We start from the raw sequence: 27,151 nt of genomic DNA on the forward strand, positions 1-27,151 counted from the left end.
TATGAGAATTGCTACTCCAGCTTTCTTTTGGTTTCCATTTGCATGGAATATCTTTTTCCATCCCCTTACTTTCAGTCTGTATGTGTCTCTAGGTCTGAAGTGGGTCTCTTGTAGACAGCATATATAAGGGTCTTGTTTTTGTATCCATTCAGCCAATCTGTGTCTTTTTGCAGGAGCATTTAGTCCATTTACATTTAAGGTAATTATCTATATGTATGTTCCTATTCACATTTTCTTAATTGTTTTTGGTTTTTTATTATAGGTCTTTTCCTTCTCTTGTGTTTCTTGTCTAGAGAAGTTCCTTTAGCCTTTGTTGTAAAGCTGGTTTGGTGGTGCTGAACTCTCTCAGCTTTTGATTTTCTGTAAAGGTTTTAATTTCTCCATCAAATCTGAATGAGATCCTTGCTGGGTAGAGTAGTCTTGGTTGCAGGTTTTTCTCCTGCATCACTTTCAGTATGTCCTGCCACTCCCTTCTGGCTTGCAGGGTTTCTGCTGAGATATCAGCTGTTAACCTTATGGGGATTCCCTTGTGTGTTATTTGTTGTTTTTCCCTTGCTGCTTTTGATATGCTTTCTTTGCATTTAATTTTTGACAGCTTGATTAATATGTGCCTTGGCGTATTTCTCTTTGGATTTATGCTGTATGGGACTCTTTGTGCTTCCTAGACTTGATTAACTATTTCCTTTCCCATATTAGGGAAGTTTTCAACTATAATCTCTTCAAATATTTTCTCAGTCCCTTACTTTTTCTCTTCTTCTTCTGGAACCCCTATAATTCGAATGTTGGTGCATTTAATGTTGTCCCAGAAGTCTCTGAGACTGTCCTCAGTTCTTTTCATTCTTTTTTCTTTATTCTGCTCTGCAGTAGTTATTTCCACTATTTTATCTTCCAGGTCATTTATCCGTTCTTCTGCCTCGGTTATTCTGCTATTGATCCCATCTAGAGTACTTTTAATTTCATTTATTGTGTTGTTCATCATTGCTTGTTTCATCTTTATTTCTTCTAGGTCCTTGTTAACTGTTTCTTGCCTTTTGTCCATTCTATTTCCTAGATTTTGGATCATCCTTACTATCATTATTCTGAATTCTTTTTCAGGTAGACTGCCTATTTCCTCTTCATTTGTTAGGTCTGGTGCATTTTTATCTTACTCTTTTATCTCCTGTGTGTTTTTCTGTCTTCTCATTTTGCTCATCTTACTGTGTTTGGGGTCTCCTTTTTGCAGGCTGCAGGTTCGTAGTTCCCGCTGTTTTTGATGTCTGTCTCCATTTGCTAAGGTTGGTTCAGTGGGTTGTGTAGGCTTCCTGGTGGAGGGGACTAGTGCCTGTGTTGTGGTGGATGAGGCTGGATCTTGTCTCTCTAGTGGGCAGGTTCACGTCTGGTGGTGTGTTTTGGGGTGTCTGTGACCTTATTATGATTTTAGGCAGCCTCTCTGCTAAAGGGTGGGGTTGTGTTCCTGTTTTGCTAGTTGTTTGGCATAGGTTGTCCAGCACTGTAGCTTGCTGGTCGTTGAGTGAAGCTGGGTGCTGGTGTTAAGATGGAGGTCTCTGGGAGATTTTCACCATTTGATATTATGTGGAGCTGGGAGGTCTCTTGTTGATCAGTGTCCTGAAGTTGGCTCTCCTACCTCAGAGGCAGAGCCCTGACTCCTGGCTGGAGCACCAAGAGCCTTTCATCCACACGGCTCAGAATAAAAGGGAGAAAAAGTAGAGAGAATTAGTAGAAGTATGAGGAAAGAAATAGGGAAAGGAAGGAGGGAAGGAAGGAAGAAAGAAAGAAAGAAAGAAAGAAGGAAGGAAGGAAGGAAAGAAGGCAAGAAGGAAAGAAAGGTGGGAGGGAGGGAGGGAGGGAGGGAGGAAGGAAGGAGGGAAAGAAGGAAAAAAGACAGAAAGAAAGAAGATACAGTAAAAATAAAATAAAGTATAATAAAGTTATTGAATTAAAAAATACTTATTTAGAAAAAAAAAAAAAAAAGGACGGATAGAACCTTAGGACAAATGTTGGAAGCAAAGCTATACAGACAAAATTTTACACAGAAACATATACATACACCCTCACAAATAGAGATAAAGGGGGAAAAATCATAAATCTTGCTCCGAAAGTCCACCTCCTCAATTTGGTATGATTTGTTGTCTATTCAGGTATTCCACAGATGCAGGGTACATCTAGTTGATTGTGGAGCTTTAATCCGCTGCTTCTGAGGCTGCTGGGAGAGATTTCCCTTTCTCTTCTTTGTTCTCACAGCTCACAAGGGCTCAGCTTTGGATTTGGCCCTGCCTCTGCGTGTAGGTCGCCGGAGGGCGTCTGTTTTTTGCTCAGACAGGACGGGGTTAAAGGAGCCGCTGATTCGGGGGCTCTGGCGCACTCAGGCCGGGGGGAGGGAGGGGCACTGCGTGCGGGGTGGGCCTGCGGCGGTAGAGGCCGGCATGACGTTGCACCAGCCTGAGGCCCGCCGTGTGTTCTCCTGGGGAAGTTGTCCCTGGATCCCGGGAACCTGGCAGTGGCGGGCTGCACAGGCTCCGCGGAAGAGGGGTGTGGAGAGTGACCTGTGCTCGCACACAGGCCCCTTGGTGGCGGCAGCAGCAGCCTTAGCGTCTCCCGCCCGTCTCTGGTGTTCGCGCTTTCAGCCGCGGCTCGCGCCCGTCTCTGGGGTCCGCGCTTTTAGCCGCGGCTCGCGCCCGTCTCTGGAGTTCCTTTAAGCAGCGCTCTTAAACCCTTCTCGCGCACCAGGAAACAAAGAGGGAAGAAAAAGTCTCTTGCCTCTTCGGCAGGTGCAGACTTTTCCCCGGACTCCCTCCCGGCTAGCTGTGGTGCACTAACCCCTTCAGGCTATGTTCAAGCCGCCAACCCCAGTCCTCTCCCTGCGCTCCGTCCGAAACCGAAACCCGAGCCTCAGCTCGCAGCTCCGCCCGCCCCGGCAGGTGAGCAGACAAGCCTCTCGGGCTGGTGAGTGCCGGTCGGCACCGATCCTCTGTGCGGGAATCTCCCCGCTTTGCCCTCCGCACCCGTTGCTGTGCACTCCTCCGCGGACCGAAGCTCCCCCCTCCGCCTCCCGCAGTCTCCGCCCGCGAAGGGGCTTCCTAGTGTGTGGAAACTTTTCCTCCTTCACAGCTCCCTCCCACTGGTGCAGGTGCCGTCCCTATTCTTTTGTCTCTGTTTTTTCTTTTTTTCTTTTGCCCTACCCAGGTACGTGGGGAGTTTCTTGCCTTTTGGGAGGTCTGAGGTCTTCTGCCAGCCTTCAGTAGGTGTTCTGTAGGAGTTGTTCCACGTGTAGATGTATTTCTGGTGTATCTGTGGGGAGGAAGGTGATCTCCGCGTCTTACTCTTCCGCCATCTTCAAGGTCCCCCCTCCATATTTCTTTCTTAAGATTGATTTTGCTATTCGGGGTCTTTTGTGTTTTCATACAAATTGTGAAATTTTTTATTATATTTCTGTGAAAATTTGTTCACTGTGTTATTTTATTTTTCACTTAATTTTTGGGATGGGAAAATTTATTTATTAGCTTTTTATATTTTTTACTATTTTAAGTAATGCTGTATTGAATAATTGAGCATATATATATACATATATACACATGTGTATATATGTGTGTGTGTTTATATATATATATATATATATATATATATATCTTTTTCTTCATATATGTATGGAAAGATTCCTAGAACTGGAGTTCTTGGGTTAAATTGTCATGATGCACAATGACAATCACTTTTCAAAGGTAACATATCAACTCATGCTTTCAGAAGTACTGTTCATAATTGTTTTGAAATCACTGCAACCTTAATAGGCTAAAGTGCTATATTATTTTCATTTTGATTTTCAGTTTTTGATTACTAATGAAACTTTCTCTACACTAGAAGTTTGTCCTTTAAAGAATTACTATGAAAATCTTATAGTAAAGTAGAAAAAGTGAACAAACAACTCCTATTTGGTCTGCCTTATGAAAATGAGTTTCCATTTGGCTTAATACATATATACAGGTAAAAGACCAGTTTCAGTCATCAAAGAGATGATGGTACAGGTAGGAGGAAATGTAGCCACTATACAAGGGTTGCAATCTAGCTCTTTTTTGAAGAAAGATTTTATTCTAACCTTCACGTACACTAATGACATTGATATTCAATATAATTTGACTAGATTTTATGAAGAATCTCTGTCCAGGAAGATGATACCATGTGAGTTTGAGGAAGAGGAGGTAAAGCTCTCTTCATTATTTAGTCTTGTGTCAGTATTACTTTTATCTTTGTCTCTCCAATTTCACATGGCCTTCTTCCCCCTGTGTCTCCTCTATCTTCTCGTGGGGTTCTCCTCACTGTATGACTACATCTCTCCTAGTTTTTTCCTCTAAGCACCCCACCATTGGATTAGGGCCCACTCCAATCCAGTAAGACCTTAAGTAATTACATCTGTAATGATTCCCCATTTCCGAATAAGGTTACATTCTGAGGTTCCAAGTGAACTTGAAGTTTTGGGAAACACTATTCAATCCAGTACATGTTGTAACAGAAAAGACACTGCTTCAGGAGTCAAGAGATGCATGTTTCAATCTCCTGGCAATAGTAGAATGATACATGTATCAGAAACTCTCAAAGCTTTGCTGGCATAGGATGCTGATGGAATTATAACTTTATAATCCTATAACTTTAGACCAAAAATTTACATTTTTCATACTTAGATAATATGCCTCAACCAGAAGATGTAACCAATTCCTAGGCTTGCCTTTCAGTTTTCCATTTATTTGACGTATGAGCTTCCTAAGTATTCATCTTCTTAACCAATAACTTTTTAAATGGCAATTAAATAAATTCCACACCCTCTGGTGATTTGAAATCAAGCCAGAGATTCTATACTCGTCTGTCAAAGGATTAACCTTCCCACCATAATGCTTAAAACAGTGATTGGGAGGTTCCTCTAACTGACCACTAGTTGCAAAGTGCAAGATGGTGAGACATAGGTTTTATCTCAGTAGACTTTCATAGCAGTGAGTTTTCCTTGAGTTAACCATAATAAGTAGATAATGTGTTGTGAACAACAGTAAAGTTTATGTTAAACTTACTTGATCATTAATACATTTTAATATCCATAGTTTAAACTAAACCAATAACTAAAATGTGACAATTGAAGGAATTTACTTACATCTTCCTTGACTTGATGTTACCATTAATTGTTATCTAACTTTTTAAATGGTGTAAAAAAATGAATTTCTAATGGAATATCAAATGAATTACTGCTATTTGATATATTAGCAACAATAAGATGAGGGAAAAACAATAATAGAATTAAGAGACAGAGGGAAATGAATATTAGAAAATACATTTATGTCAAATTCAGGAAATAATAATTAAAAATGGTAATATCTGTCTACTTAGAATAAAACAAAACTATGAATTTTTATAGCTAGAAAAATTATTTAAAATATTATGAAGTAGCAAAAATAGTATACTTTAGTCTTTATTTATGTAATTAATATGGATTATTGTCTTATGTTGTATCTTATGCAATGGCAACTTAAATTTGGTGGTAAAATCTTTCAAATGAATATTTCAAGCTATATGTAAAAGATGTATGTAAAAAAAAAAGATGTATGTACACAGATATTCCCATTTAATGGAGAGACTGTTAAAGTTTTACAATAAACTTATTCCATTATATGGTCTAAATTACACTTTCAATATTAATTTCTATGACTTTTTCTGCGTTCATTGTCAATCAAGTTGACATACCCAACATGGCACTTCATACCATATTATGTGCCTTTGTTCATATGGTCTCCCCGGTCAGAATACATTTCTTTCTGTTTCTTATTTTCTAATTTATACTCCTACCTAATATTCTAGGTCCATTTGAAAAACAAGCTTTTACAGACTTGATGACAGTCATTTTCTAGGCTTTGCACATTGTCTAGGTGCATGTGTGGTAAGATTTTTGATGCACATCCATTTTGTTCTCCTCACTACAATTATACAGGACCAAATATTAGGTGTTCAATAAGTCTGTGTAGAATGAATGATTGAATAAACTTAAAATAAAGGTATTGTACAAAAAGTAAACAGGCCAAAGAGTTTTGATGCTTCTCATTACTTGATCTTCTCAGACAACAAGGAATTAGCTATGTATAAGGAAACTAGTGTGAATTGGTATTTTTTATTCTTCAGTGAATAAAATATAATGAAAATAAAATAGTTTCCAGAAGCTAGATTGCAAATAACACAGGAATATTAGGCAAGATATCATTCAAAGGAGACTTGATGGAGAAAAAAAGAAAAAAGAGCTAAGGGACCTTTAGAACTCTAACGTATATAAAGAAAAAAAAGGCAATATAATCTATGTATCAGTGTGATAGATTCAGTAATATCTGATACTGTCTTCTAATGCCCAGTTTATTTATAGCAATATCTACAAACAACATTGCTTGTTTCCAAAAGATGTAGTATAATTTATAAAGATACAAAATTATAAGAATATAATCTAAATTAGGTGCAAGAATAAAAGAAGAAAAAAGAAAATCTGCTGTAGTGATATTAAATGAAGCTATTGTCAGAACTGTCTGAAAAAGAAATCAAATTATAAAAGGCTATAGCCTTCCTATCAGCTAGATTTCAATTTGACTCTAAGTTTTCTAGAGGCCAAATAAAAAGAGAAATCTGATCAATTTCATAATTTACAACATCCATGATAAAAGCAAACCAATTTACTCAGGAGAAGTGCAATTATTCCTGCTACTAAAACCTAAAAGAAATTTCTCCCAAGGGTCATCATAAAGAGAACACTGTAAAATATAATGAAATATGCTTTGAACAATATCTTTATGATAGACACTGTTGACAGTTTCATAGAGCTGCTTTTTTATGGTACCCCTCGCTATATACTGATGGTCTAGCTATATAATTCTGTGTGTAGTTTAATAGACACATAGATTTTTGAATAACTGGAAAAATAGATGGACAAAAAGTCCTTTAAAGATTCTTCAAAAACTTCTTTATCTTATTGTAGCTCTTTAGAGAAATTTGGTGGCACTAAATCTCAGGGCACACAGTTCATTCATTAAGTAAATAGCTATTGGACATCTATAATTTACACAGCACCGTATTAGACACAGAAGAAACACAGGGGGTGAAAAAAAATTCATGAAATCAGCTATTATGTGATGTCATTTAAAGGTAAAGAAAATAACCAATGACCTAAAAGTAAAGTTGACTGCTTTTGTGAAAGCTGAAGGCACTTCAAGCCTTGGATTCATTTCTAAGGATACAGTCATAACATAGGTCAAGTGTCTCTTCAGAAAACGGGTTTGAATCTGCTCTGGCATACAGATTAATGGGCACTTGCTGACTCTTCTGCTATGTTTTAGCATAGTCACAATGCCCTTTGGGGAAGAGATCTAGTCCCACTCTACTTCAGGTTTACCCTAAAATAACCATCCTACTGAGATTTCTGCCACAACTGTGGCTTTAAAGCTACCATCTGAGAAGCCTTAGTTATATATTCCTTGGAGTTGTCTCAGGCGACACAGAAGAAGGTGGAACACAAGTGAAGGCCAACAGTCAAATCTCTGTCTCCTCTAACCATTTATCAGGCACAGAAGACTTTGTGATGAAATGTAAGAAGATTTTTGACAAGTAGTTTTTTAAAAGTGTTTGAAAAACACTGCACTGCTCTGTACTATTTCCAAAATCTATTCTTCTCTACAAGGATCAATATATCTATTCAACAAGTACTGTTCACCTGCTATGTCCAGAATCTAGATATGAAAGGTTAAATGTCAAAGTCTTTGTCTCAAGGAGCTTAAAGCTTGTGATAAGATTCCTAAGTGCACCAAAGATTAGGTAGCAGTTTGGTAACTGCTGTGTCATAGATGTAAACAGCATGCACTGTGCATGAATAGAAGGTGAGGCAGCCAAATCAAATGGGAGTGAACAGAGAACACCGGATATATATATATATATATATATATATATATATATATATATATATATATATATATATATCCTATCCATATTTAATTTTTGAATTGAATCTTGAAAAATGACACAAATTAGGAAAACAAGGTGGCTAATAGTCATTTTAAGCAATGGAGTGAGGATAAGGCAAAATGAAGGTAGAGTAATTTTGTGGCTGATGTGCCAGTAAGTTTGGAAATGAAGTGTTAGAATAAGGAAGAGGTCAGATTGCGAAGAACCAGTGTGTTTAACCAAAAGATTTGAACAAAAAAAAAAGCAAGATGAAACAAAAACTTTAGAGTAGTGCCATGGGCACATTGAAGTAGAGAAGCTAAGGGTAGAATCAGGCAGAGTAACTAGGTGAGTATGGCAGCAATCTGCAAGAAAACAAATGGGACTCTGAATTAAGCCAGAAAAACTGTCATGTGAGGAGGGAGGTTTGAGAGATAATAAAAGGGTGAAACATATGGGATTTTGTGATACCTATGGCCTACCTCTTCTCTTTTTCCCTTTCTGAATAAACAATGATGCATCTTACAGTGTTACTTCTGTGTAATTTTATTCCCACTTTCTGATTGATGTATATGTAGTCAAGTTTTTTAAAAGTTGAAATTCTATTCTTTTAATATTCACCAAATTTTACCTAGCAGTCCTCTTGAAACTTGAACGTTTAATCACTTTATATTCTGCCTGCAAAACAAAGCTCAACATTATAATCCTCCAGTTATTACAAGATCTGTGCTGTCTTGGATACATTTACACTTCAATTACAATTACAATGCTTTCATCTTAACAGCTTTTAGTTTCTGAAGGATTAAGTCTCAAGGATTATGGTATAATGAGAACAAAGGTTGATGACTACTTTTCTCATTTCTTTCTGAGGTGCTGTGCTAGCTAAATAAAACCAAGGTCGAATTTATGCCAAGCTCTTTTCTCCCTGTAGGAAAACATAATGGAAGTTATGAGAAATCAAGAGTTTTTACTGCTTCCAGCTGAGGAGCTCCATAAACTCCTGGCCAGTGATGATGTCAATGTCCCCGATGAAGAAACCATCTTCCATGCATTAATGATGTGGGTCAAATATGACATGCAGAGGAGATGCAATGACTTGAGTATGCTTCTGGCCTTTATAAGACTGCCCCTGCTTCCACCTCAGGTAATTACATGGGATGCTGTTTTCGTACCTACAATTGACTGAAAAATTCTGTGTTAAAATTAAACATTACAACCCATGTTTTACTACTTATTCACATTTTTGTTTGTTTGTTTTAATCAAACACTCTTTTTAAGGTAAATTTGCTGGTGGAAAATGCTGAGTCATGGGTCATGGTCTGAATTCCATTTCCACCACTTACTGAGTCATGTTTATATGACTATAAGAATGTCAATTTCTCTGAAATTAAATTTCTTCATCTATCAAATCAAATTGTACTACCACGCAAAATTTTATGAGGATCAAATTAGATAATATATATAAAATACTTAATCTTAATAGAATATTTAAGAGATTTTTAGGGCTTCCCTGGTGGCGCAGTGGTTGAGAGTCCGCCTGCCGATGCAGGGGATGCAGGTTCGTACCCCGGTCCGGGAAGAGCCCACAAGCCGCGGATTGGCTGGGCCCGTGAGCCATGGCCGCTGAGCCTGTGCGTCCGGAGCCTGTGCTACGCAACGGGAGAGTCCACAACAGTGAGAGGCCCGCATACCACAAAAAAAAAAAAAAGATTTTAGAACATTGCAATTATTAATTCACTGCTTCCCTGTTTTGATGATTGATCTATCTACATATCTGTCTATCTATCTACTTAATTAGCTAGCTAGCTAGCCAGCTAGTTATCTATCAAGCTATCATCTATCTGACCTAAGATACAATAATATGATCATTCTCTGATGAATATACATATTCTGTGGCCATCCCTACGGTATTCTTAAAAGTTCAAAGCATGGAATTTCAAATGTCTATAGAAGGATAAGATATATTACTGAATAGTACAGAGTTATGAATTAATACCATTTAGCAATTGGAATTATGGAACCTTTAATAATTGGAGCTAAGAAGAATACACACACCAAGTGAAAATATCACCTCATTTTATTGATGAGGTATGTAGGACACAGGTCATTTGATAAAACACCAAGTTCTCAACTTAGAAGAAGAGTAATTAATTTTCCCTGATTCAGAGTCTTCTGTCTTTAAAATAACTTGTAATGTTGCAAAATTATCCATGCACAACATTGTTAACCCAGGGCGTCTGGCATCTCAGGGTATCCAAACATAAGCTTGAAGGTGGCTCTGACCTCTGAAGTGATAGATAAAATTGTGTATGTGTACCTTTCTTATGAGGGATATTAAGAGCCTGTTCATTTGAATTAAAATCACTATCAACATTTTCAATAATCCACATATTACTAAGAATGTAAGATAGGGAATTAGGAAATCGGGAAACAACAATAGGCAAGTATAACATGTTAGCAACAAGAGAAGAGAGAGGGAGCTGGGTCACATATTAAGATTGGAAAGTTAAAAAAAAAACTTTGCCAAAATTGGGAAACAAATGAAGTTTTATGAATAAATTAAGAATTGTGTTTCATTTGGCTACTAAAATAAATAAAGAAGTAATAGTAGAAAATTTATGGAAATCCTGCCTAAACAAATTATATTCAATAAAAGTTTGTCCTAACACCAGGCTCTTATAAAAGGAAGGGAAGCATCTATTTTGGTAATGGGACAAAGAATGAATTGGAAAGCCATGCACTGGATTTTTCTGAATCTTCCAACATAGGTTCTGATACCACATATTCTCAGAGCTTGGGCATCCTCTCTCAAGATGGAAATAGCCAATGATCACTATTAGCCAATAATAGGTAGATAGCCATTAACCAATGATAGATGATGTGGCAATTGGTCCCTTTGATCCTGCCCACCCATTTCACCTGTCTGCTGAAATGTTGGGAGTTTGGAGTTAAATTGGTACTGAAAAATCGTCATATATAATATGACACATACGAGAGGAGGCCAAGAATGTGGCCAGGGCTCCATTTTTTTCATGATATGCCTTTTCTTCATACCCTCCTTGCCCACTCTTTTGTCAATAAAAATGGGAGCTGCTCCTACATGTGTATCTCATCTAAACGATTACATCAGAATAGAGATGTACATTCTATTGACTCATTTGTTCCTAAGGCTACACATTACACATAGGGTTTTAATTCTGATTGGTAAAGGTGCTTTATCTTGATTAGTGAAACAATATTTATTAATATTAGAAAATAAATTATTATTATGTTTTGGTGAAACTAACTAGTAAAAGACTCTTAAGTTTAACTCATCACAGTGTCCAATAGGCATAAACATAGCATATATTTATTTTCCATTTCTCATCTCTTAAGCTGGGTACATTACAAACATAACTTTATATACACTTTCAAGCAACATAGGTGCAGAGGGAAAAATAAAGCACATTTTCTTTTCATAAAAATGTCTTTAGATATAGGAGGGGCTATTGCTTCCATAACTATTATTAATGAATTACATGTCATTATAAGCACTTTTCATACAGTATTTCTAATCTTAAAAAATACAATTGCAAGGTAGGGGTTATTAATTATATTATGCAGAGGGATAAACAGGTTCAAAGAAGTTAAGTGATTTTTCAAAGGTCATAGAGCTAGTGAAAAATCCAGTTTTCCTGCAAATCTAGGCTAGTCAGATATGCACATACACAGGGATATTACTACTGTGAATGTATGTTGTTTCCTTATTTGCTGTCTAAACTTGAAGATCATTAAAATGTTCTGAATACAGCAATTCTCAAGATTCCTATTAAAAGCCTGAGAAAGGAAGAAGAGTGGCAGAATTGGAATTAACATGCATTTATTTCTTTCTTCAGTCACCAAACATATATTTTATCTCATTTAATTTCTATAATATCCTTATGCAGTAAATATCATTATTATTTTTTGACAAATGAATAAATTGAGAATTGACATGATAATCATTTTTCTAGTGAACTGTAGAGCTCAGACTACTCTAATTGTGTTTGATACTGTGTTTCCTCTCCTACTGATGAGAAATAAGTGCAAAGTTTATTTCTGCAGATGGTTTCCTATTTACCTCAATGTCCAGCCAGAGTTTTAAAAAGTTTAATTAAATCTAGAATTTTCCAGCCTTTGCATGAATTTTCAAAGCTACTAAACATCTCAAGGTTCTTAAGAAAAGCCATATGATGACCAGAAAACACTTTTTTCTTGGGTTTGGGAGCCAGTAAATATGGGTTTTGTCCTTAATTCTGACAGTGCTTAATGTGTAGTTTTTTTTTTTTTTAACTTTCAAGTGATTTGTGTGTATATACTGTGTGTCTTAATACATTACCTATGTAATTATATTACATATTATATATATTATATACATATTTATATATAATATATAATTACAAAAGTTTTTGTTATATAACAAAACAATATTATATTTTAAAATACTAGCAGTATTTAAATGAAGAAGAGCCTACATTTTTCTAGTGTGGTAGGGGTTTATTTTCAAAAAGAGATAGTCCTTGGACTAATTTTTGAAGGAGACTTGAGAGAAGAATTTGGCTTATCTTTTTACAAGGTAATTGCTATAGAGATGTGAATGATATGTTTCAGGTGAGTGACAGAACAATATTTGGAAGACCAGGTATGAACTTCTTATGTGTATTGTTAAGCAAAACATAGTAAATTACTGACCAAGGAGAGAGTGGAAAGGCAAAAAAATTTAGAGATGTTTAAAACAAACAAACAAAAAAAGGAGAAAATGAAAGCTTCTAGGATTAAGTTACTAAATAACTTACAAGTTTTTATATAGCTAGGAGTTTCTATTTCTATTTAGTGAGTGCATGAAAAAATTTCTAGAGTAAAAAAAGTGAAAATAAAGACAATGACAGAAACTTTAGCAACAAAGAAAACATGTTAAAGGATTGATTAGAGCCAAAGAATAAATGTAGATTATAGTGAGAGTCTGCTCTTATAATCATGAGGCAACTAACCCACTTCACTTAAGCAGATTTCCGTTCCTTCATGTCCTACAATCTGCATTCTCATGTTTTTTGTTACTAAGCCCATTATGTTATAGAAGTTATTTCTTAAGTTCTGATATTCTCTATTATTCAAAAATCAATGTATGTTATTATGAAGTATAAATTATTCTAATTTGGTATAGAAAAACAAAGTGAAGATGTAAATTTTAGTAAGGAATATGGATTTTATTTGAGAACACTAGTAGACAAAATGAGCTTCAGAAAAGAATGAAAGAAAAGACATTTTAAAAACTCAGAAGCAATAATGCCTATTTTATTTTCTATTGAAATAGAATAGCTAATACTGAAATAAATTCAATTGACTTTGCAATAGAAAGGACCAGAGGAAAAGGCAAAATCAAAGAAATATATAATTGAGATATACTCTAAGAAGTGGTGAATGATTTCTATTAGGTTTTTAAATAAGTAAGGAACAGAATTTTGCATAATAGTTTTCATGTTTTTCTTGGATACCAAGGAGGTTTATAATTTCAAAAGAATTGGAAAAAATATGGAAATTTCATTTAAAAGAACGGGTGATTATGTATACAAATATACATATCACAAGGAGGCTACTCAATTTGATTCACTTATTTTTCTATATTTCCTTTTTCAAAGATGCAATAAAAGAACATGTCGCTATGCAATAAACAACACATTTTAACATTTTGTAACTATTGTTTCCACTGGTTTTAACTCATTTCATAAAATGGATCTTTGTAATAGGTACATATATATTTATTTGTTAGATACATATTTTAAAAGTATACATAAGTATCCATTTTGTTGTGCACTTTTCTAATGAGTGATTTAGAGAGTAGAAGCATGGTGCTCTCAAAAAGTACAGTTCCATGTATGATCAAGTCAAAAGTCTTCAGGGAAATTCAGTTTTATCACAGAAATTATTTAAAAGGTTGGAGATATACAGATAAATTTTGCTTCATGTCTTAGAACTGGTGTTTATCTCTTTAGTGACAACAAGGAGAACCCTTTCTCACAACGTTCTAATAAGTATACCTACTGACTCTTAAGATAAATAAATAGTAGTGTCTGTTTATGTGTATAAACATTTACTTTTATTTTCTGTAGCAAAATGTGAAAGGAAAAAATAAGTTGCAATGGATAATAAAATATTGCCAAGGTTTAGAGGAATATTATTTATAATCAAATAATAAAAAAATTAAAAAATAACCAGGAGACTAAAGAGTTTAAATTAAGGAAACAGATGCTACCTCTATCTTACAGGAATTAATTATTTTTATGAAAATCTGTAATAAATTTATTCCAAATGGTTCTTTATGGCAGTTACAGCAATTCAAGAGGGGAGAGGTCTTCAATCATTTACCCCATTGGAAATGTGACAGTTGATTAGATACCAGAGACATAAAAACTCTGTTGTCTATAAAAATTACAGCCACAACTAAAAAACCTAATGAAAAGCAAGCAAAATGACAAAGAGTGAATAAATAGAAAAAAAGCAGTCATAAATCACAGCATAAGTTATACAGAATAGATTATACTTCTGAGCAATTTATGTTTTATTTGATTTTACTTCCCCAAAGCAAACATAGATAAACTACTCCTTGATAAATCCAACAGTTCTCTACCTTTGTCAGTATAACATCCACTGTTTAGCGTATTATATATCTTATCTTTAAGAAGGAAAAAACTCTTCTTTAAAAAAGAAAAACTCTTAACTCTTACAAATGAGTAATGCAAAAAGAATCAATCAAACACATTAACATAATCCATTACCAGTCTTTGTTACTTTTTCATTTTTTTTTCTTTTTTTTCTCTCTCTGATCTGCTCGCTGTCTGATTTGTTAATTATTATACCAGGCCATCATCAAAGAAATAGTCTCCTCCATAAAATTAGAGTATAAGAGTTTTAAAAAATTGTGGAATAATGTTATTCTTCTCCAAAAGAGACCTTGAAAACTGTGTCTTTAAAACAGAAACACAAACAATGTATACTTCTAAAATCTTATATATTTTTCTTAAATACTATTTAGATTCATGATCTTTTAACCCACTATGACATTCACAGTTCAAGTTACAACATTAAGAAAGTACAAAACCTTTTTATTTCAGTAAGTTTTAAGTCAACAGATTGTTAATGTAAAAAACGATTTGCACACGCATAAACTCATACATTCACATTACACCCTTTGGTCAAGTAAAGCGAGTGGAGGAGAGTTGTAACCTATTCTGAAAGCCTTTATTTTTGCTACAGTATATCAAGTGTTTCTGCCTTTATCAAGGGCTGATCACACTGTTTCTGGTTTTTATCCCATCTTTCTTCATACTGAAATTTCCCTATTGCTATGACTCCTTCTATATTTTCTATTATGAATTTTACTCTATATTGGATCATTCCAAGTAACTTACAAAGATGTGTTGCTTCAGACATATTAAAACAAGACAAAATTTCTCATATTCCTTTCCACCAACTACTCCAATTCCCTGTTCCCTTTTCCAGCAAAATATGTAGTTATCGTTTATAGTTATTAAATCTACTTACTTGTAATCATCATTTTTCTCTTCAATTCACTATAACAGTTCTTTGAACTAGTCAAGATCACCCAAAACCTCCATGTTGTCATTTTTCCCACATCTCACTTGTTTTCATCTTACTTGGCTTCTCAGCAGCCTTTGACACAATCAATCTGGCCATTCTTACTCAATGATAATTGTTAATTCTTTCTGCTTTCTGATGTTGAAATGACCTAGGACACCATATTTTCTGTCAAGAATAGCATTTACTTCCATACTTTTAAATACTATCTGGGAGTCAATTATAAATTCTGATCATATATTTCTAGCTCTAAACTTTCCCTGAAAGATAGATTCAAATACCCAATTAACTACTTGATATCTCCCATTGGATATCCAACAACTATTCAAATCTTCACATGTCCAAAATGGAAGATTTCAAAGTCCCAAGACTCCATCCACCCCCACTTTCTCAGTAAATATCATTACCAAACATTTAGTTGTTCAGACCTAAATCCTAGAATCATTTTTAATTCTCTACTTTGCATTGCATTTAGCCTTCATTTCCTTAGGAAGTCCTTTTGACTGCACTCCTCCAAACCATATCCTGAATCCTGAATCTGTTCTGTTTTTTTTTTTCTACATCTCTACAACCACATGCTAAAACAAGACACCAATATCTTTCTCCTGTACAGTTGAAATAGCCTGCTATTTATTATTCTAACTTTTATACTTAACCACTGCCATAACTTTCATTTAGCAAGCAAACAGAATTTTTACAGTATGAATCAATTCATCTCAAACTTAAGCTTTAGATACTTAGAACAAAATTCTAATATCCCTGTCCTACAAGGCCCTACATCAACAGTCCCATGACCACTCCTCTGATCTCATTTCTTACCAGTTCTCAAGACCCTACAGGCACACTGATATTCTTTCTGTTTCTTGAACAAATCAGGTTTATTTCTTCTCTAGTACATTTGTACCAGCTGATTCTGGGGACTAGAAACCCTGGCACCCAAGAGAAGAGGGTGGTGGTGATACAGTTTTCTAAGGGGTAACCAATGAAAGGGGGGACATGGTCTAGAGATAATTAAAGACAGCAATAAAACTGACTAAACATCGGTGAGCTTTTATCACTACCATATCTTGGTAATTCTAAACAATGCCAGGGATAACACATTCCTACCTGCTGGGTAGAATGGCCCATCACACCCCTTTTCTGGTCCCTCCCTGCCAGAAGGTGTTCACCCCATCATGGCATGACTGACTCTTTCTTATTAAATACATCTCACCTTAAATGTGTCTTCTTAGCACTTTCATCTACTGTTTTCTTGCTTAGTCATAGTTTGTTTTCATCTCTTTCCTTATAACTATATTTTTCAGAAAATCAGACTTGAAGTTCTTGTTCACAAAGTTCCTGGCATAGTTGATACTCAATAAGTATTTGTTGAATCAACAAATGGAAAGTTTATGTTAAGTCTTAGGAATTTTAGCTTCATTTATTCTAACTCTCTGTTGATGTATGATTTGTCTGTAATGTGAGAGAAAGCTCTGCATTTGTGTGTTATCATGGAGCTAACAGTGGATACTAGGAACATCGTCATAAAGAGGGATCATAGCACATTGATTTAGACTTTACTAAAAATCCATTATTCAATGGACAATGGAAGGTCAATCTTGAATAAGATATAACCTCTAATCTCTTTGTTCTATTAGACATAATAATAAAATAAATTTATCAGAATGACATAAATAAGTCAGTGGTGTATTTAAAGATAAAATGGCTATAAGAAAACTTGGTTTCATTTTCACATCTAGCGTAATAAACCAGAAAGTGAAAGTCCATTTAATGAGGAAAGGAAAACTGAACTTAAAAATTATACTAGCTCATAAACATTTTAAATAATATAAGCATATTAAATAATATACACAAAATTTGTCAAGAGGCCACACAGTGCAAGAACAATTATTTTTCTCAATTAAACATTAAAAAGAGAATTTCATTTCTTGTTCATGCTTACTGTATAAGAATGATAAAATTTAAATGGAATATATTAATTTGTAAGAGGACTAAGAAAAATTGTGGAACATTTGTAATAAGGCAAAAGCCATTTAAATCATTCAGATTTTGATGTGATTTTAATTTAGGATTTAGGAAAATTTTAATGAACTATTAAAGACATTTTAATATTTTAGTAAGTGGAGTTTATAGAGATGAAATCTGGAGATTAAAATCAGATCCTTAGACTTATGAACACTGAGTCTTTTGGCAAATCTCAAGGCTAAAGCCTCAGAAGAGAAAATTTACATTGATCCAATTATAGAATTATTCTTTTATTTTGTTAAGTGATTTGTTTGAAATATACATAAAATACATACATTCCTGCATCTTCTTGTCCACATTGCTATTTTTAGAAAATATTTTTGCTTGTTACTCTTTGAGGAACAATAAGATAGCTTTCGGGACTGAAGCAGAGTGATGCAAGGGATGAGTTGCTAGAATTCAGAGAAGGTGAAAAAGCAAATCATTAAATGTTTAGGAAACTATTCTAAGAATTTTGGCATTTCCTTGGAGTGTAATGGAAGCTGTTGCAGGGTTTTGAGTAGAGGAGAGTCTGATCTAATGTATACAAGTCAATGGACTCTCTCTTGTTGCTGTGTTGAGAGCATACTGGAGGAAAACAAGAGTGGAAAATGGAAATCAGTTAATAGGTGATAGCAATTTAGAAGTGAGAGGCTTTTGAAGTGGTCAGATGATGGTAATAAGTTACTAGCAATGAAGATAGTGAGAAGTGTTTTCATCCTAGATATATTTTAAAGTAGAGCTGGTTAGATGGGGGAATGAGAAAGAGAGGAATCAGAGAGATTCCAGGGTTTTTTGACTTGAGCCCCAATGAGGAAGGATGTACTTTTAAGATTTCTATGAGACCCCTAAGTGGATGTGTTGAGTAGGCATTGAATGCATCATTCAGGAGTTGTGGAGAAATGGTCAGGAGATATAAACTAGGAAACTGTTGGCAAAGATAAAGACATGATGTGGGGTGGTCTCACCATAGAAGTGAGTATAGATAAATAAAAGAAGAGGACTAAGAATGATGTTCTAGGACATCAAAACATTACAAAACTAGAGATAAAAAGAAGAAAGAACCTAGTGACTGAAATGGAGTAACTAATCAAATAGAATAAAAACCAAGGGAACTTAATGTCCTGGAATTTCAGGTAATAAACCAACATAAAGGAGTGTGGATGCTGCTTAGAGGTCAAATAGACTGATGCCCAATACTCGATTTTTGAACTTAATAAATTGAAGGCCATTGATGACTTTGACAAGATTTGTTTCTGTGGAATAGAGCTAAGCAAACATGGGAAAACTAGAATTTAAAAGAGTAACTACATAGAATCTTTAAAACTGCAAAACTGAACTGAAAAATTAGCTTAAATGTGGCTGGTTTTGTCAGCCTGGATCCACTGGTGAGAAACAAACATTGAAATTTCAGCATGAAAAATTTAAATAAAGAATCATTAATTCTTATATTTAGAGTAAAGAAGGATTGGAAAGTAAGAAATTAAGAGAACTCTAAATAATACAGAAATATCAGATATAAAGAGTAGCTACTACCTATAAGGCTAATACCAACCCCCAGAGCTGAGATCTGGACCTCCTTGAAGAGGGAACAATCATGGCTTCCTGGATGGAAGAGGAGTCACTGTGGTAAAGCAAATGGCAAGACTTGATAGAAACCTGTTCTCCAGAACTTACTAGAAATCTTCCCCCTACATGTCTCAAAAGAGACACCCTACTGTACTGGGGAACTTGCAGATAAGTGGGCTCATACCAGGAAACAAAATCTTTCCTCCTGCTATATCTCTTCAGCGTCCTCTACTGATAATGCTTACCATAGTGCCATTTGGCAAAGAAAAATTATTTAAAGGACCCATTTTCACAAAACAACCTAAAAGGATGATTTTGGAAGTGAGAGTTAATAAACTGACAAATGTGAAGCTGGGGGAGTGGAGCCAAGCATTTTTGTATACTTACAGTTGTGATTCAGAAGAGAGGGAAATTTGATGATGTAAGAGAGAGGGAAGAATTGTTGGAAAATTTTCTTTGAATGTACTAGAGTAGGTAGGATTTCATGCACGAATGGATAGATTGGCTTTAGAAAAGACAATTGGAAAATTATCTATGTCAACAAGTGAAAAAGATATCTGTGTGCAGATATGTGTAGGTGAGCAGATGCAATGGTGGATCCTACATTTGACTCTGACATTAATTCAGTGTTTGATCATGGAAAGTATATCTCATTTAATTAGACCTTGGTTTCCACATCAGGGCAAGGAGAAGATGGAAATATCTCTTCTGAGAGTGACATTGTACGATTGAAAATAGGTTTTAATTTCCTAAGAATTGATGCCTGCTCAAAATTCTGTGACATAGATAATTTTATAGAGAATTAGGATATTCATGCCTCCCTATGTGAAAAAAAATTCATAATGTTTCAAAGCTCTCATGAACTTTTCATTTTTTCAAAATATACTAATGTAAAGCAAAAAGCAACTTGAAGAATGCCTTTTGCTCACCAAATAAATGGTCTTTCATGAAATATAGATTCCTTCCATTGTAGTAATTTTTTCCTCTCATCATTTACAACTTTTAAATGCCAAAGAAAAAAAACTTAAAAAATAAACTGTTAAGATTACTTTGCAAACTTCTATAATTTAAAGTATTCCTAAGAGGAAAGGAAGCAAAGTATAATCTATGGGAAGAAAACACAAGTGAACTGAATTTTATCAAACGTGTACTGAAATAACTACTACTGTGATTTCAATTTACAAGAGTATCAGACAAATTAAACAGTTTATTATTTTAATGATTATGAAAATGGAAAAAAAATACCCCCTAGAGAAGAGCAATTCAACATTGATGACTACCCAGAGAATTAGGCACATATACTCTTTTCCATTCTAATTAAATGGAAAATGCCCATAGGTCACCCAAAATAAAAGCTGTTCTTTAATAATATTTTAAAAAAATAACAGTACCTGCTAATGTTAAAAAGTGATAATACTAATATATTATTTTGCATAAATATTAAAAATTTATTTATCCAAAAATTTATTATGAAATTTCAATATTCTAACCATTAAGCAAATGGCACACATGTTAATTTAATATTTCCTAAATATACATCAAATTTTCCAATTCAAATCCTGAAAAATTGGAGGAAATTTTATTTACTTTCTATATGATCAATTTAAATTAATGAAAACAATTCAGAAATTTCTATTATCAGAATTATTTGTTAGTCTTTTGTCACTTAACCTCATCAAGTGGAATTCATCAGGTGAGTACATTACTTTCTGTCTTTTTTGAACCAAACAATAGTTTATGAAATATTAGTGAGCTTTTTTTTAACCTTTCTTAATTTGAAGTTGTGTTTACTCTAACATTTTCTACCCACTGTTAGCTTCCTTACCAGACCAATACAAATCAACTTAGAATTAATTTTTTCACAATTTCCAAAGATGATAGTGAATGATCACATGATGCAATACTAAAATGTGTATGTACCTTACTTTCTCAGATTTGTATTGCCTAAAAGACTTTCAAGACCAGCACTCTAATATTTTGCCCGTGGAATCTGAGGTTCTGAGAATTAAAGACTATTTTATGTAATATTTTTATTTTAATAACTTATAGATACATTTAAAATGGAATTTAGGAATCCTAACTCTCAAATGACAGTTTTTCCATCTATGAGAACAAGCTTTCCAACAAAAATATTATCTTTTGACTCTCATTTAGCACAAGTTGAAATATAAACTGTCATCATGACACCAGAGCAGAAATGACAACACAGATACTGAATATGTCATTTTTTGTGTGTTATAGTTCAAGTGTAATGCTAAATAATTTAAACCACAAAGACTAGTTTTATTGTAATTCAAAGAAAAAGTTTTCCTGACCAATTAAGTAATATTTTATTATCTATAAATGTTTTCCTTGAAATTTATGATCATATAATTATTTACTGAGTTTTTCAATGTTCATTACAACCATCTTAATAAATATATTTATTTTCATATAATTTACTTCTGTATATAAATACAGTCTTTAAATGTATTTTATTGCACAATTAATGAAATTAATACAATCATGTTTATATTTTTAAACTACCAATTGTACTTTTTAAATATATAATCTGTGTATGTCTATATTGATTAACATTTTCAGTAGTCATGACGTCTATTTTATGATTTATTTAGTAGTAAGATACACTGGTATAACACTAAATGCTTTAGGCATATTATCTCCTTAAATGTTTTACTACATACATATTGTTATACTGTAGATATTTAGTTTATACCTGAGGAAATTGAAACTTAGTTAAATTACCCAAAGTCAAGTATAGTAGAAAAGGTATGAAATAGAATACTACATGCAAAATATTTAATAATTTTTTTCAAAATGCATTTAAATTTTGATCATTAAAATTCTAACAGTCTTCTTATCATTGTTTCACATGCTCTTTTTTTCTTTGGTCATAAATTAATTAAAGAACAGTATTCTGAGAATGTTATTGTGATATTTTAAATATTTCAGGTATACTTCTGAGGACTCATTTTTTCACTAAAAACCTACCTTTATTTGGCGTGGAATAATAAATTGATAAATAGATGTTTAAATAATCAAATTTAATTATTAATTTTAAAGCAAAATATTTCTTTTTTTCCTAAAGAACTTAAAATAAATAAATAAATATAATGGCACCTGACTGAAAAACAGCTTTTAAAAATAGATACCATATACATCTTAGTCTATCACTAAAGTCTTCTGGTGTGGTTTCAAGGACATGGCTACATATATGTTTCCCATTTCCCTGGTGTAAATAGGTGTTGAAATTACACTTAATTTCAACACCTGTGGCGGGGGGGTGGTTGGGGAGAGTTAATCAGTGACAAACAAAAAGTGAAAATAGAAGAGAAGATAGATTAAAAGTTAATATTTTCATTATTTATTTTAAAATTGTCATATATTGTACTATAGAATTCCTGACCAGTACATCTACATTTAAAGGTATATTTATTTCCTTAAAATATTTTAAATATTATTTCACATAAAAGTTATTTAATAGACTATGTTAAGGAGATCATCAATTGCTTGTTTTTTATTTCCACATGGCTATTAATAAAATACAGTTACTGAGGTTATACATTATTATTGTGGTAGTTTTGAAAAAATCAAATCCTTCACAATTCCATGGTTAACACTTTTATTTTTCTTCTAGTACTTCAGGCAGCCTAGAGTTATATATTATTCAATACTTAGGCAGATTAAATACACATTAAACATATGTAAAAGGATGAAACATGTGATCTTGAAGACTAAAATAGCCCATATTTCCCACAGGATAAAGTGGCAAATGTTGAGGCTGAAATTATAAAATTACTAAAACAACAACAAAAACATGGTGTGTTTTCTATGATTAAGCCTTCTTATTACCTCTACATTTGGTTTCTGAAATATTTTCAAAGATTTGCTCTAGACTAGCATTTCCCAGCATTTTGTCCTGTATAGTATTAATAGTATTTAAAGGTATTTATCACAAAAGTGTTTCATGTTAAAAAAAAAATTATAAACCCATCTTACCTTGTGCCCCTTTTAAAATTTTGCAATGCAGATTGTCACAGTAATTTCTTAATAAAGAAATTCACTTAATTCTAACTCATGGAATCACTGATTTTTCTGAAGAGCACTTATCTCAAGTAAAGGCTATTGATGTCTCATGGAAAGAATAGTCTACTGAACACAGTAGGGAAGCACTGTTCTGGGTGGTTTTATTTTCTAAAGTTTTGGAATTCTTAATGGTAAAGGTTAATAAACACTGGATTTTCATTTAGAGTAAATTATCCTTAATTAAAGGTGTTCTAAGGTGTGCTTATATTTAAAGAAATTGGCTTTCTTCCACTTCTATGAGTCTGTCTACCACAAAGTAACCTGCAAAACTGGCTTTGCTGAACTGGAAAAGCAGCATATTCAGTGAATTCAATAAGTTGACTTATAAAGACCTGGAAATAGAGTCATAAGTAATAATGAGTGTGTTATTCTCGACTCAGTCAGCTGTGGGGATTTTTCAAACCATTAAACAACTTCCCAATTTGCTACAAATTCAGCATAAGTGCTGCACTGTTTTCAAAAGGAGGCTAAGAATAAGAGATGGCAAATATATGGTAAGAATTTAAGGAGTGATGAATATTTAATCACAATGAACACCTGATATCTGGTTTCAGGGAGTAGTCACTCATAATATTCATCTACTATAACAGTAAAAGATGTAACTTGATTCTGACCATGAGTTTTCACCTCATGCTAATATACATTCGTGTTAATGTTTATCTCAGAATATCCCAAATATATATATATATATATATATATATATATATATATATATATATATATATATATATATATAATTAGTCAGATAAATAGGCTATGTCTGAAATATAAAGATCTGTTTAAATGATAAATGTCCATTTCATCTGATTGATCAATATTTTAGGAGAATGGAATGGCATTTTGTTCTGATCTCATGTCCAGAAATGAAGCCTAGACATGTGTTTTCTTTTTAAATAACGTCTCAACCGCTATTGCCTTCTTACTCCATGTGTCCCCAAGCTTTTTTTTTTTTTTGTAAATATACGTTTTCTTTAAAAAGTTCTCAGTCTCCTTTCCCTGTTTATTATCATTGTCTTTAGATTATGCCATATCATTTTTGAAAGGACTCTATGTTAATTACATAACTCCAGTGACATCTTTCCCCACCTGTATCTATTCCTCACAATGCTTTCAGAGTGAATTTTTTTAAACACAAATTTAGATATAATGTTCATTGGCTTTGGAACACACACATCAGATACTTATACACTATACAATATTCATAGCATTACATTCTTTGTTACAATCTTCTTTCCTATAGTTATTAATCTACTTGTAGAAAGCAATGGGATTTTTAAAAATTGTTTTCTAGTTTAGCACATGACAAGACTTCTAACCTCTACATCCATAACCTGAACTTCATACTCAGACATGCATGTGTTTGACTAACTACCTGCTTTACCATTAAAAAGTCAACTTGGGGTTGACTCTCCTATGAGGCACTTCCTTGACCATTTCTATCCATTTTTGGAGATGGGTGCTCCTCTTATTGTTCTTTGTTTTGTTTTGTTTTTAAAGGAGGGCACTCAGGCTTTATTTTTTTAATATATTTATTTATTGGCTGTGTTGGGTCTTTTTTTTTTTTTTTTTTTTTTTTTTGCTTCCACAGGCTTTTTCTAGCTGTGGTGAGCAGGGGCTACTCTTCGTTGCAGTGCGTGGGCTACTAATTGCAGGGGCTTCTCGTTGCAGAGCACGGGTTCTAGGCACGTGGCTTCAGTAGCTGTGGAACGTGGGCTGAATAGTTGTGGCTCATGGGCTCTAGAGTGCAGGATCAGTAGTTGTTGTGCATGGGCTTAGTTGCTCCGTGGCATGTGGGATCCGCCCAGACCAGGGCTGGAACTCATGTCCCCTGGACAGAATGGCAGGCGGATTCTTAACCACTGTGCCACCAGGGAAGTCCTTATAGTACCCTGTTTTAACTCCATTCCTAGCACTGGTAAAATTTTATTTATTTTATTTTTTAAAATATTTATTTAATTTATTTTTTTGGCTGCATTGGATCTTAGTTGCAGCATATGGGATCTTTCATTGTGGTGCACGAGCTTCTCTCTAGTTGTGGTGTACAGATTTTCTCTCTCTAGTTGTGGCATGAGGGCTCCAGGGTGCATGGACTCAGTAGTTGTGGCATGCGGGCTTGTCCTGCAGCATGTGGGATCTTAGTTTCCCGACCAGTGATGGAACCCATGTCCCTTGGATTGGAAGGCAGATTCTTTACCACTGGACCACCAGGGAAATCCCGGTAAAATTTTATTCAGATTATTTAGAGGTATGTGTTTACATGGCCTAATCTACTATAAGTTCCTTAAGATCTTATCCTCAATATTTGACACACGTTGGGTACCTAATAACTGTCTCTTGCAATGTAAAGGATTTAAAAAAAAATAGTTGTTCATCAATGTCTATTATAGTCAAATTTTAAACAGACTACTCAGAACTTTACTAGTCTTTATCTTCTGGGTGTGACATTTTTCTTGAAACAGTAAATTTATCTGAAAAATTAAACTCAAACTTTTATGTTAAACTATGATAAAATATTGGAAAACATACAAAACACAAATGAAGTATGAAAATTCACCATGATGAATGCTAAAGTGAACTAAAATTTTGTCAGTTTGAAATTATTTTGGTATATTGTGCAGGAATTTCAGTTTTTATTTTTTATTTTTTGTGTGTATATATATATATGTATATGTATACATTTATGTACAAATATATATAAATCAATGCATATATTCATATATATTTACATATGAAAAGAACATATATATTTAATATTTTTCTTATTAATCTAACATTTTCTTTTAGAGTATTTTGTCAGTTGAGTACTTTAATAACACAGCATATCATGCTCTACAATTCCTCTTAGAAGAATAGAAGTGAAGCCTTTTTCTCCTTGCTGTGACTGGACAGTTTTCACATCCTCAACAAGGCTATGTTCTTTGCATGTGTAAAGTTCCCAGAGTAACAAAAAAATGTCAGAAAAAGAATGCTATTGTTTCAGAAAAAGAATGCTTTTTTAAAAAAATAACATTGACTCAAGATGAGTTATTGATGATTGAGTCAATAACATTGACTCAAGATGGGTGTTTCATGACTCTGTCCTTTGATTGAAACAAATATAAATGTAAATAACTGTATTGTTCATTAAGTCGTTTTGACTATTAAGTTGAGGTGAATGCAAAATATCAAATAAAGATGTCCTGAGAGGAATCGGCATGGAAAGGCAATTCCAATGCTGTAAGAACAAATGAATGTGGGTGTTTGTTTGCATCATTCAACAGATGTGGAATGTGGGTATTTGCATTGTCAAAGTGACGGCTGAAACAAAATCAGATAATTCATTCATTCAGGACTTCCTCAATGATAAAGATTATTTTATTTAGGAATCACGAAATGTGATAAACATCATAACTTCAAATATAAAAGCAGTCTTGCAAGTTGAAGTAGTTTTTTTACCAACATGAAAAATGCAAAATTTGTCACCTCTTAGGGCTTTTTCATGAACTTTCTTTATAGAATTCATTCAAACCCAAATTTTCCCAACAGAGAATAATGAGGTAAATGAAATATGTTTTCAGTACTTAACATTTTGCTTGCATCTGTCTATCCTTCTTCTAATACTCTCTTCTTCCTCTATTCTGCAGCACTCAGCATCCCTCATATTTATAGTTTTCTACCCTTCTGTTTGCTTTCTAGGCTGAGCCTTGGGTTTGGATTTTTCCTAAAGTTTTGTTTTCCCTAGTTAAATGTAATCACGAAATCCCATTCTTTCAGTTTTTCTGAGGATTGGTTGCAATATATGATAGAAAAATAAAACACAAATAAAAAGAAAAATTACAGTATGAAGAAAATTGCAACACAATTGCATAAGAGCAATTAATAAGTGCCATGTACCTGATAGCAAGTTCTTAAGAAATTCCACAATAATAGAATAAAACATTTTATCAAT

General features: G+C 33.7%; 1 protein-coding gene across 2 annotated transcripts in view; it reads left to right on the plus strand.

Moving 5' to 3' along the window:
* KLHL1 (kelch like family member 1) overlaps positions 1-27,151 on the plus strand; it is a 374,004-nt gene that overhangs the window by 230,140 nt on the left and 116,713 nt on the right. For both annotated transcript variants that reach the window (XM_019945984.3, XM_019945985.3), the window contains one exon: positions 8,882-9,094. In XM_019945984.3, the coding sequence (XP_019801543.2) occupies positions 8,882-9,094 (213 nt within the window). The remainder of the gene's footprint in view (positions 1-8,881; positions 9,095-27,151) is intronic.

Source organism: Tursiops truncatus, chromosome 18 (assembly GCF_011762595.2).
Source record: "Tursiops truncatus isolate mTurTru1 chromosome 18, mTurTru1.mat.Y, whole genome shotgun sequence".
Classification (NCBI taxonomy): domain Eukaryota; kingdom Metazoa; phylum Chordata; class Mammalia; order Artiodactyla; family Delphinidae; genus Tursiops; species Tursiops truncatus.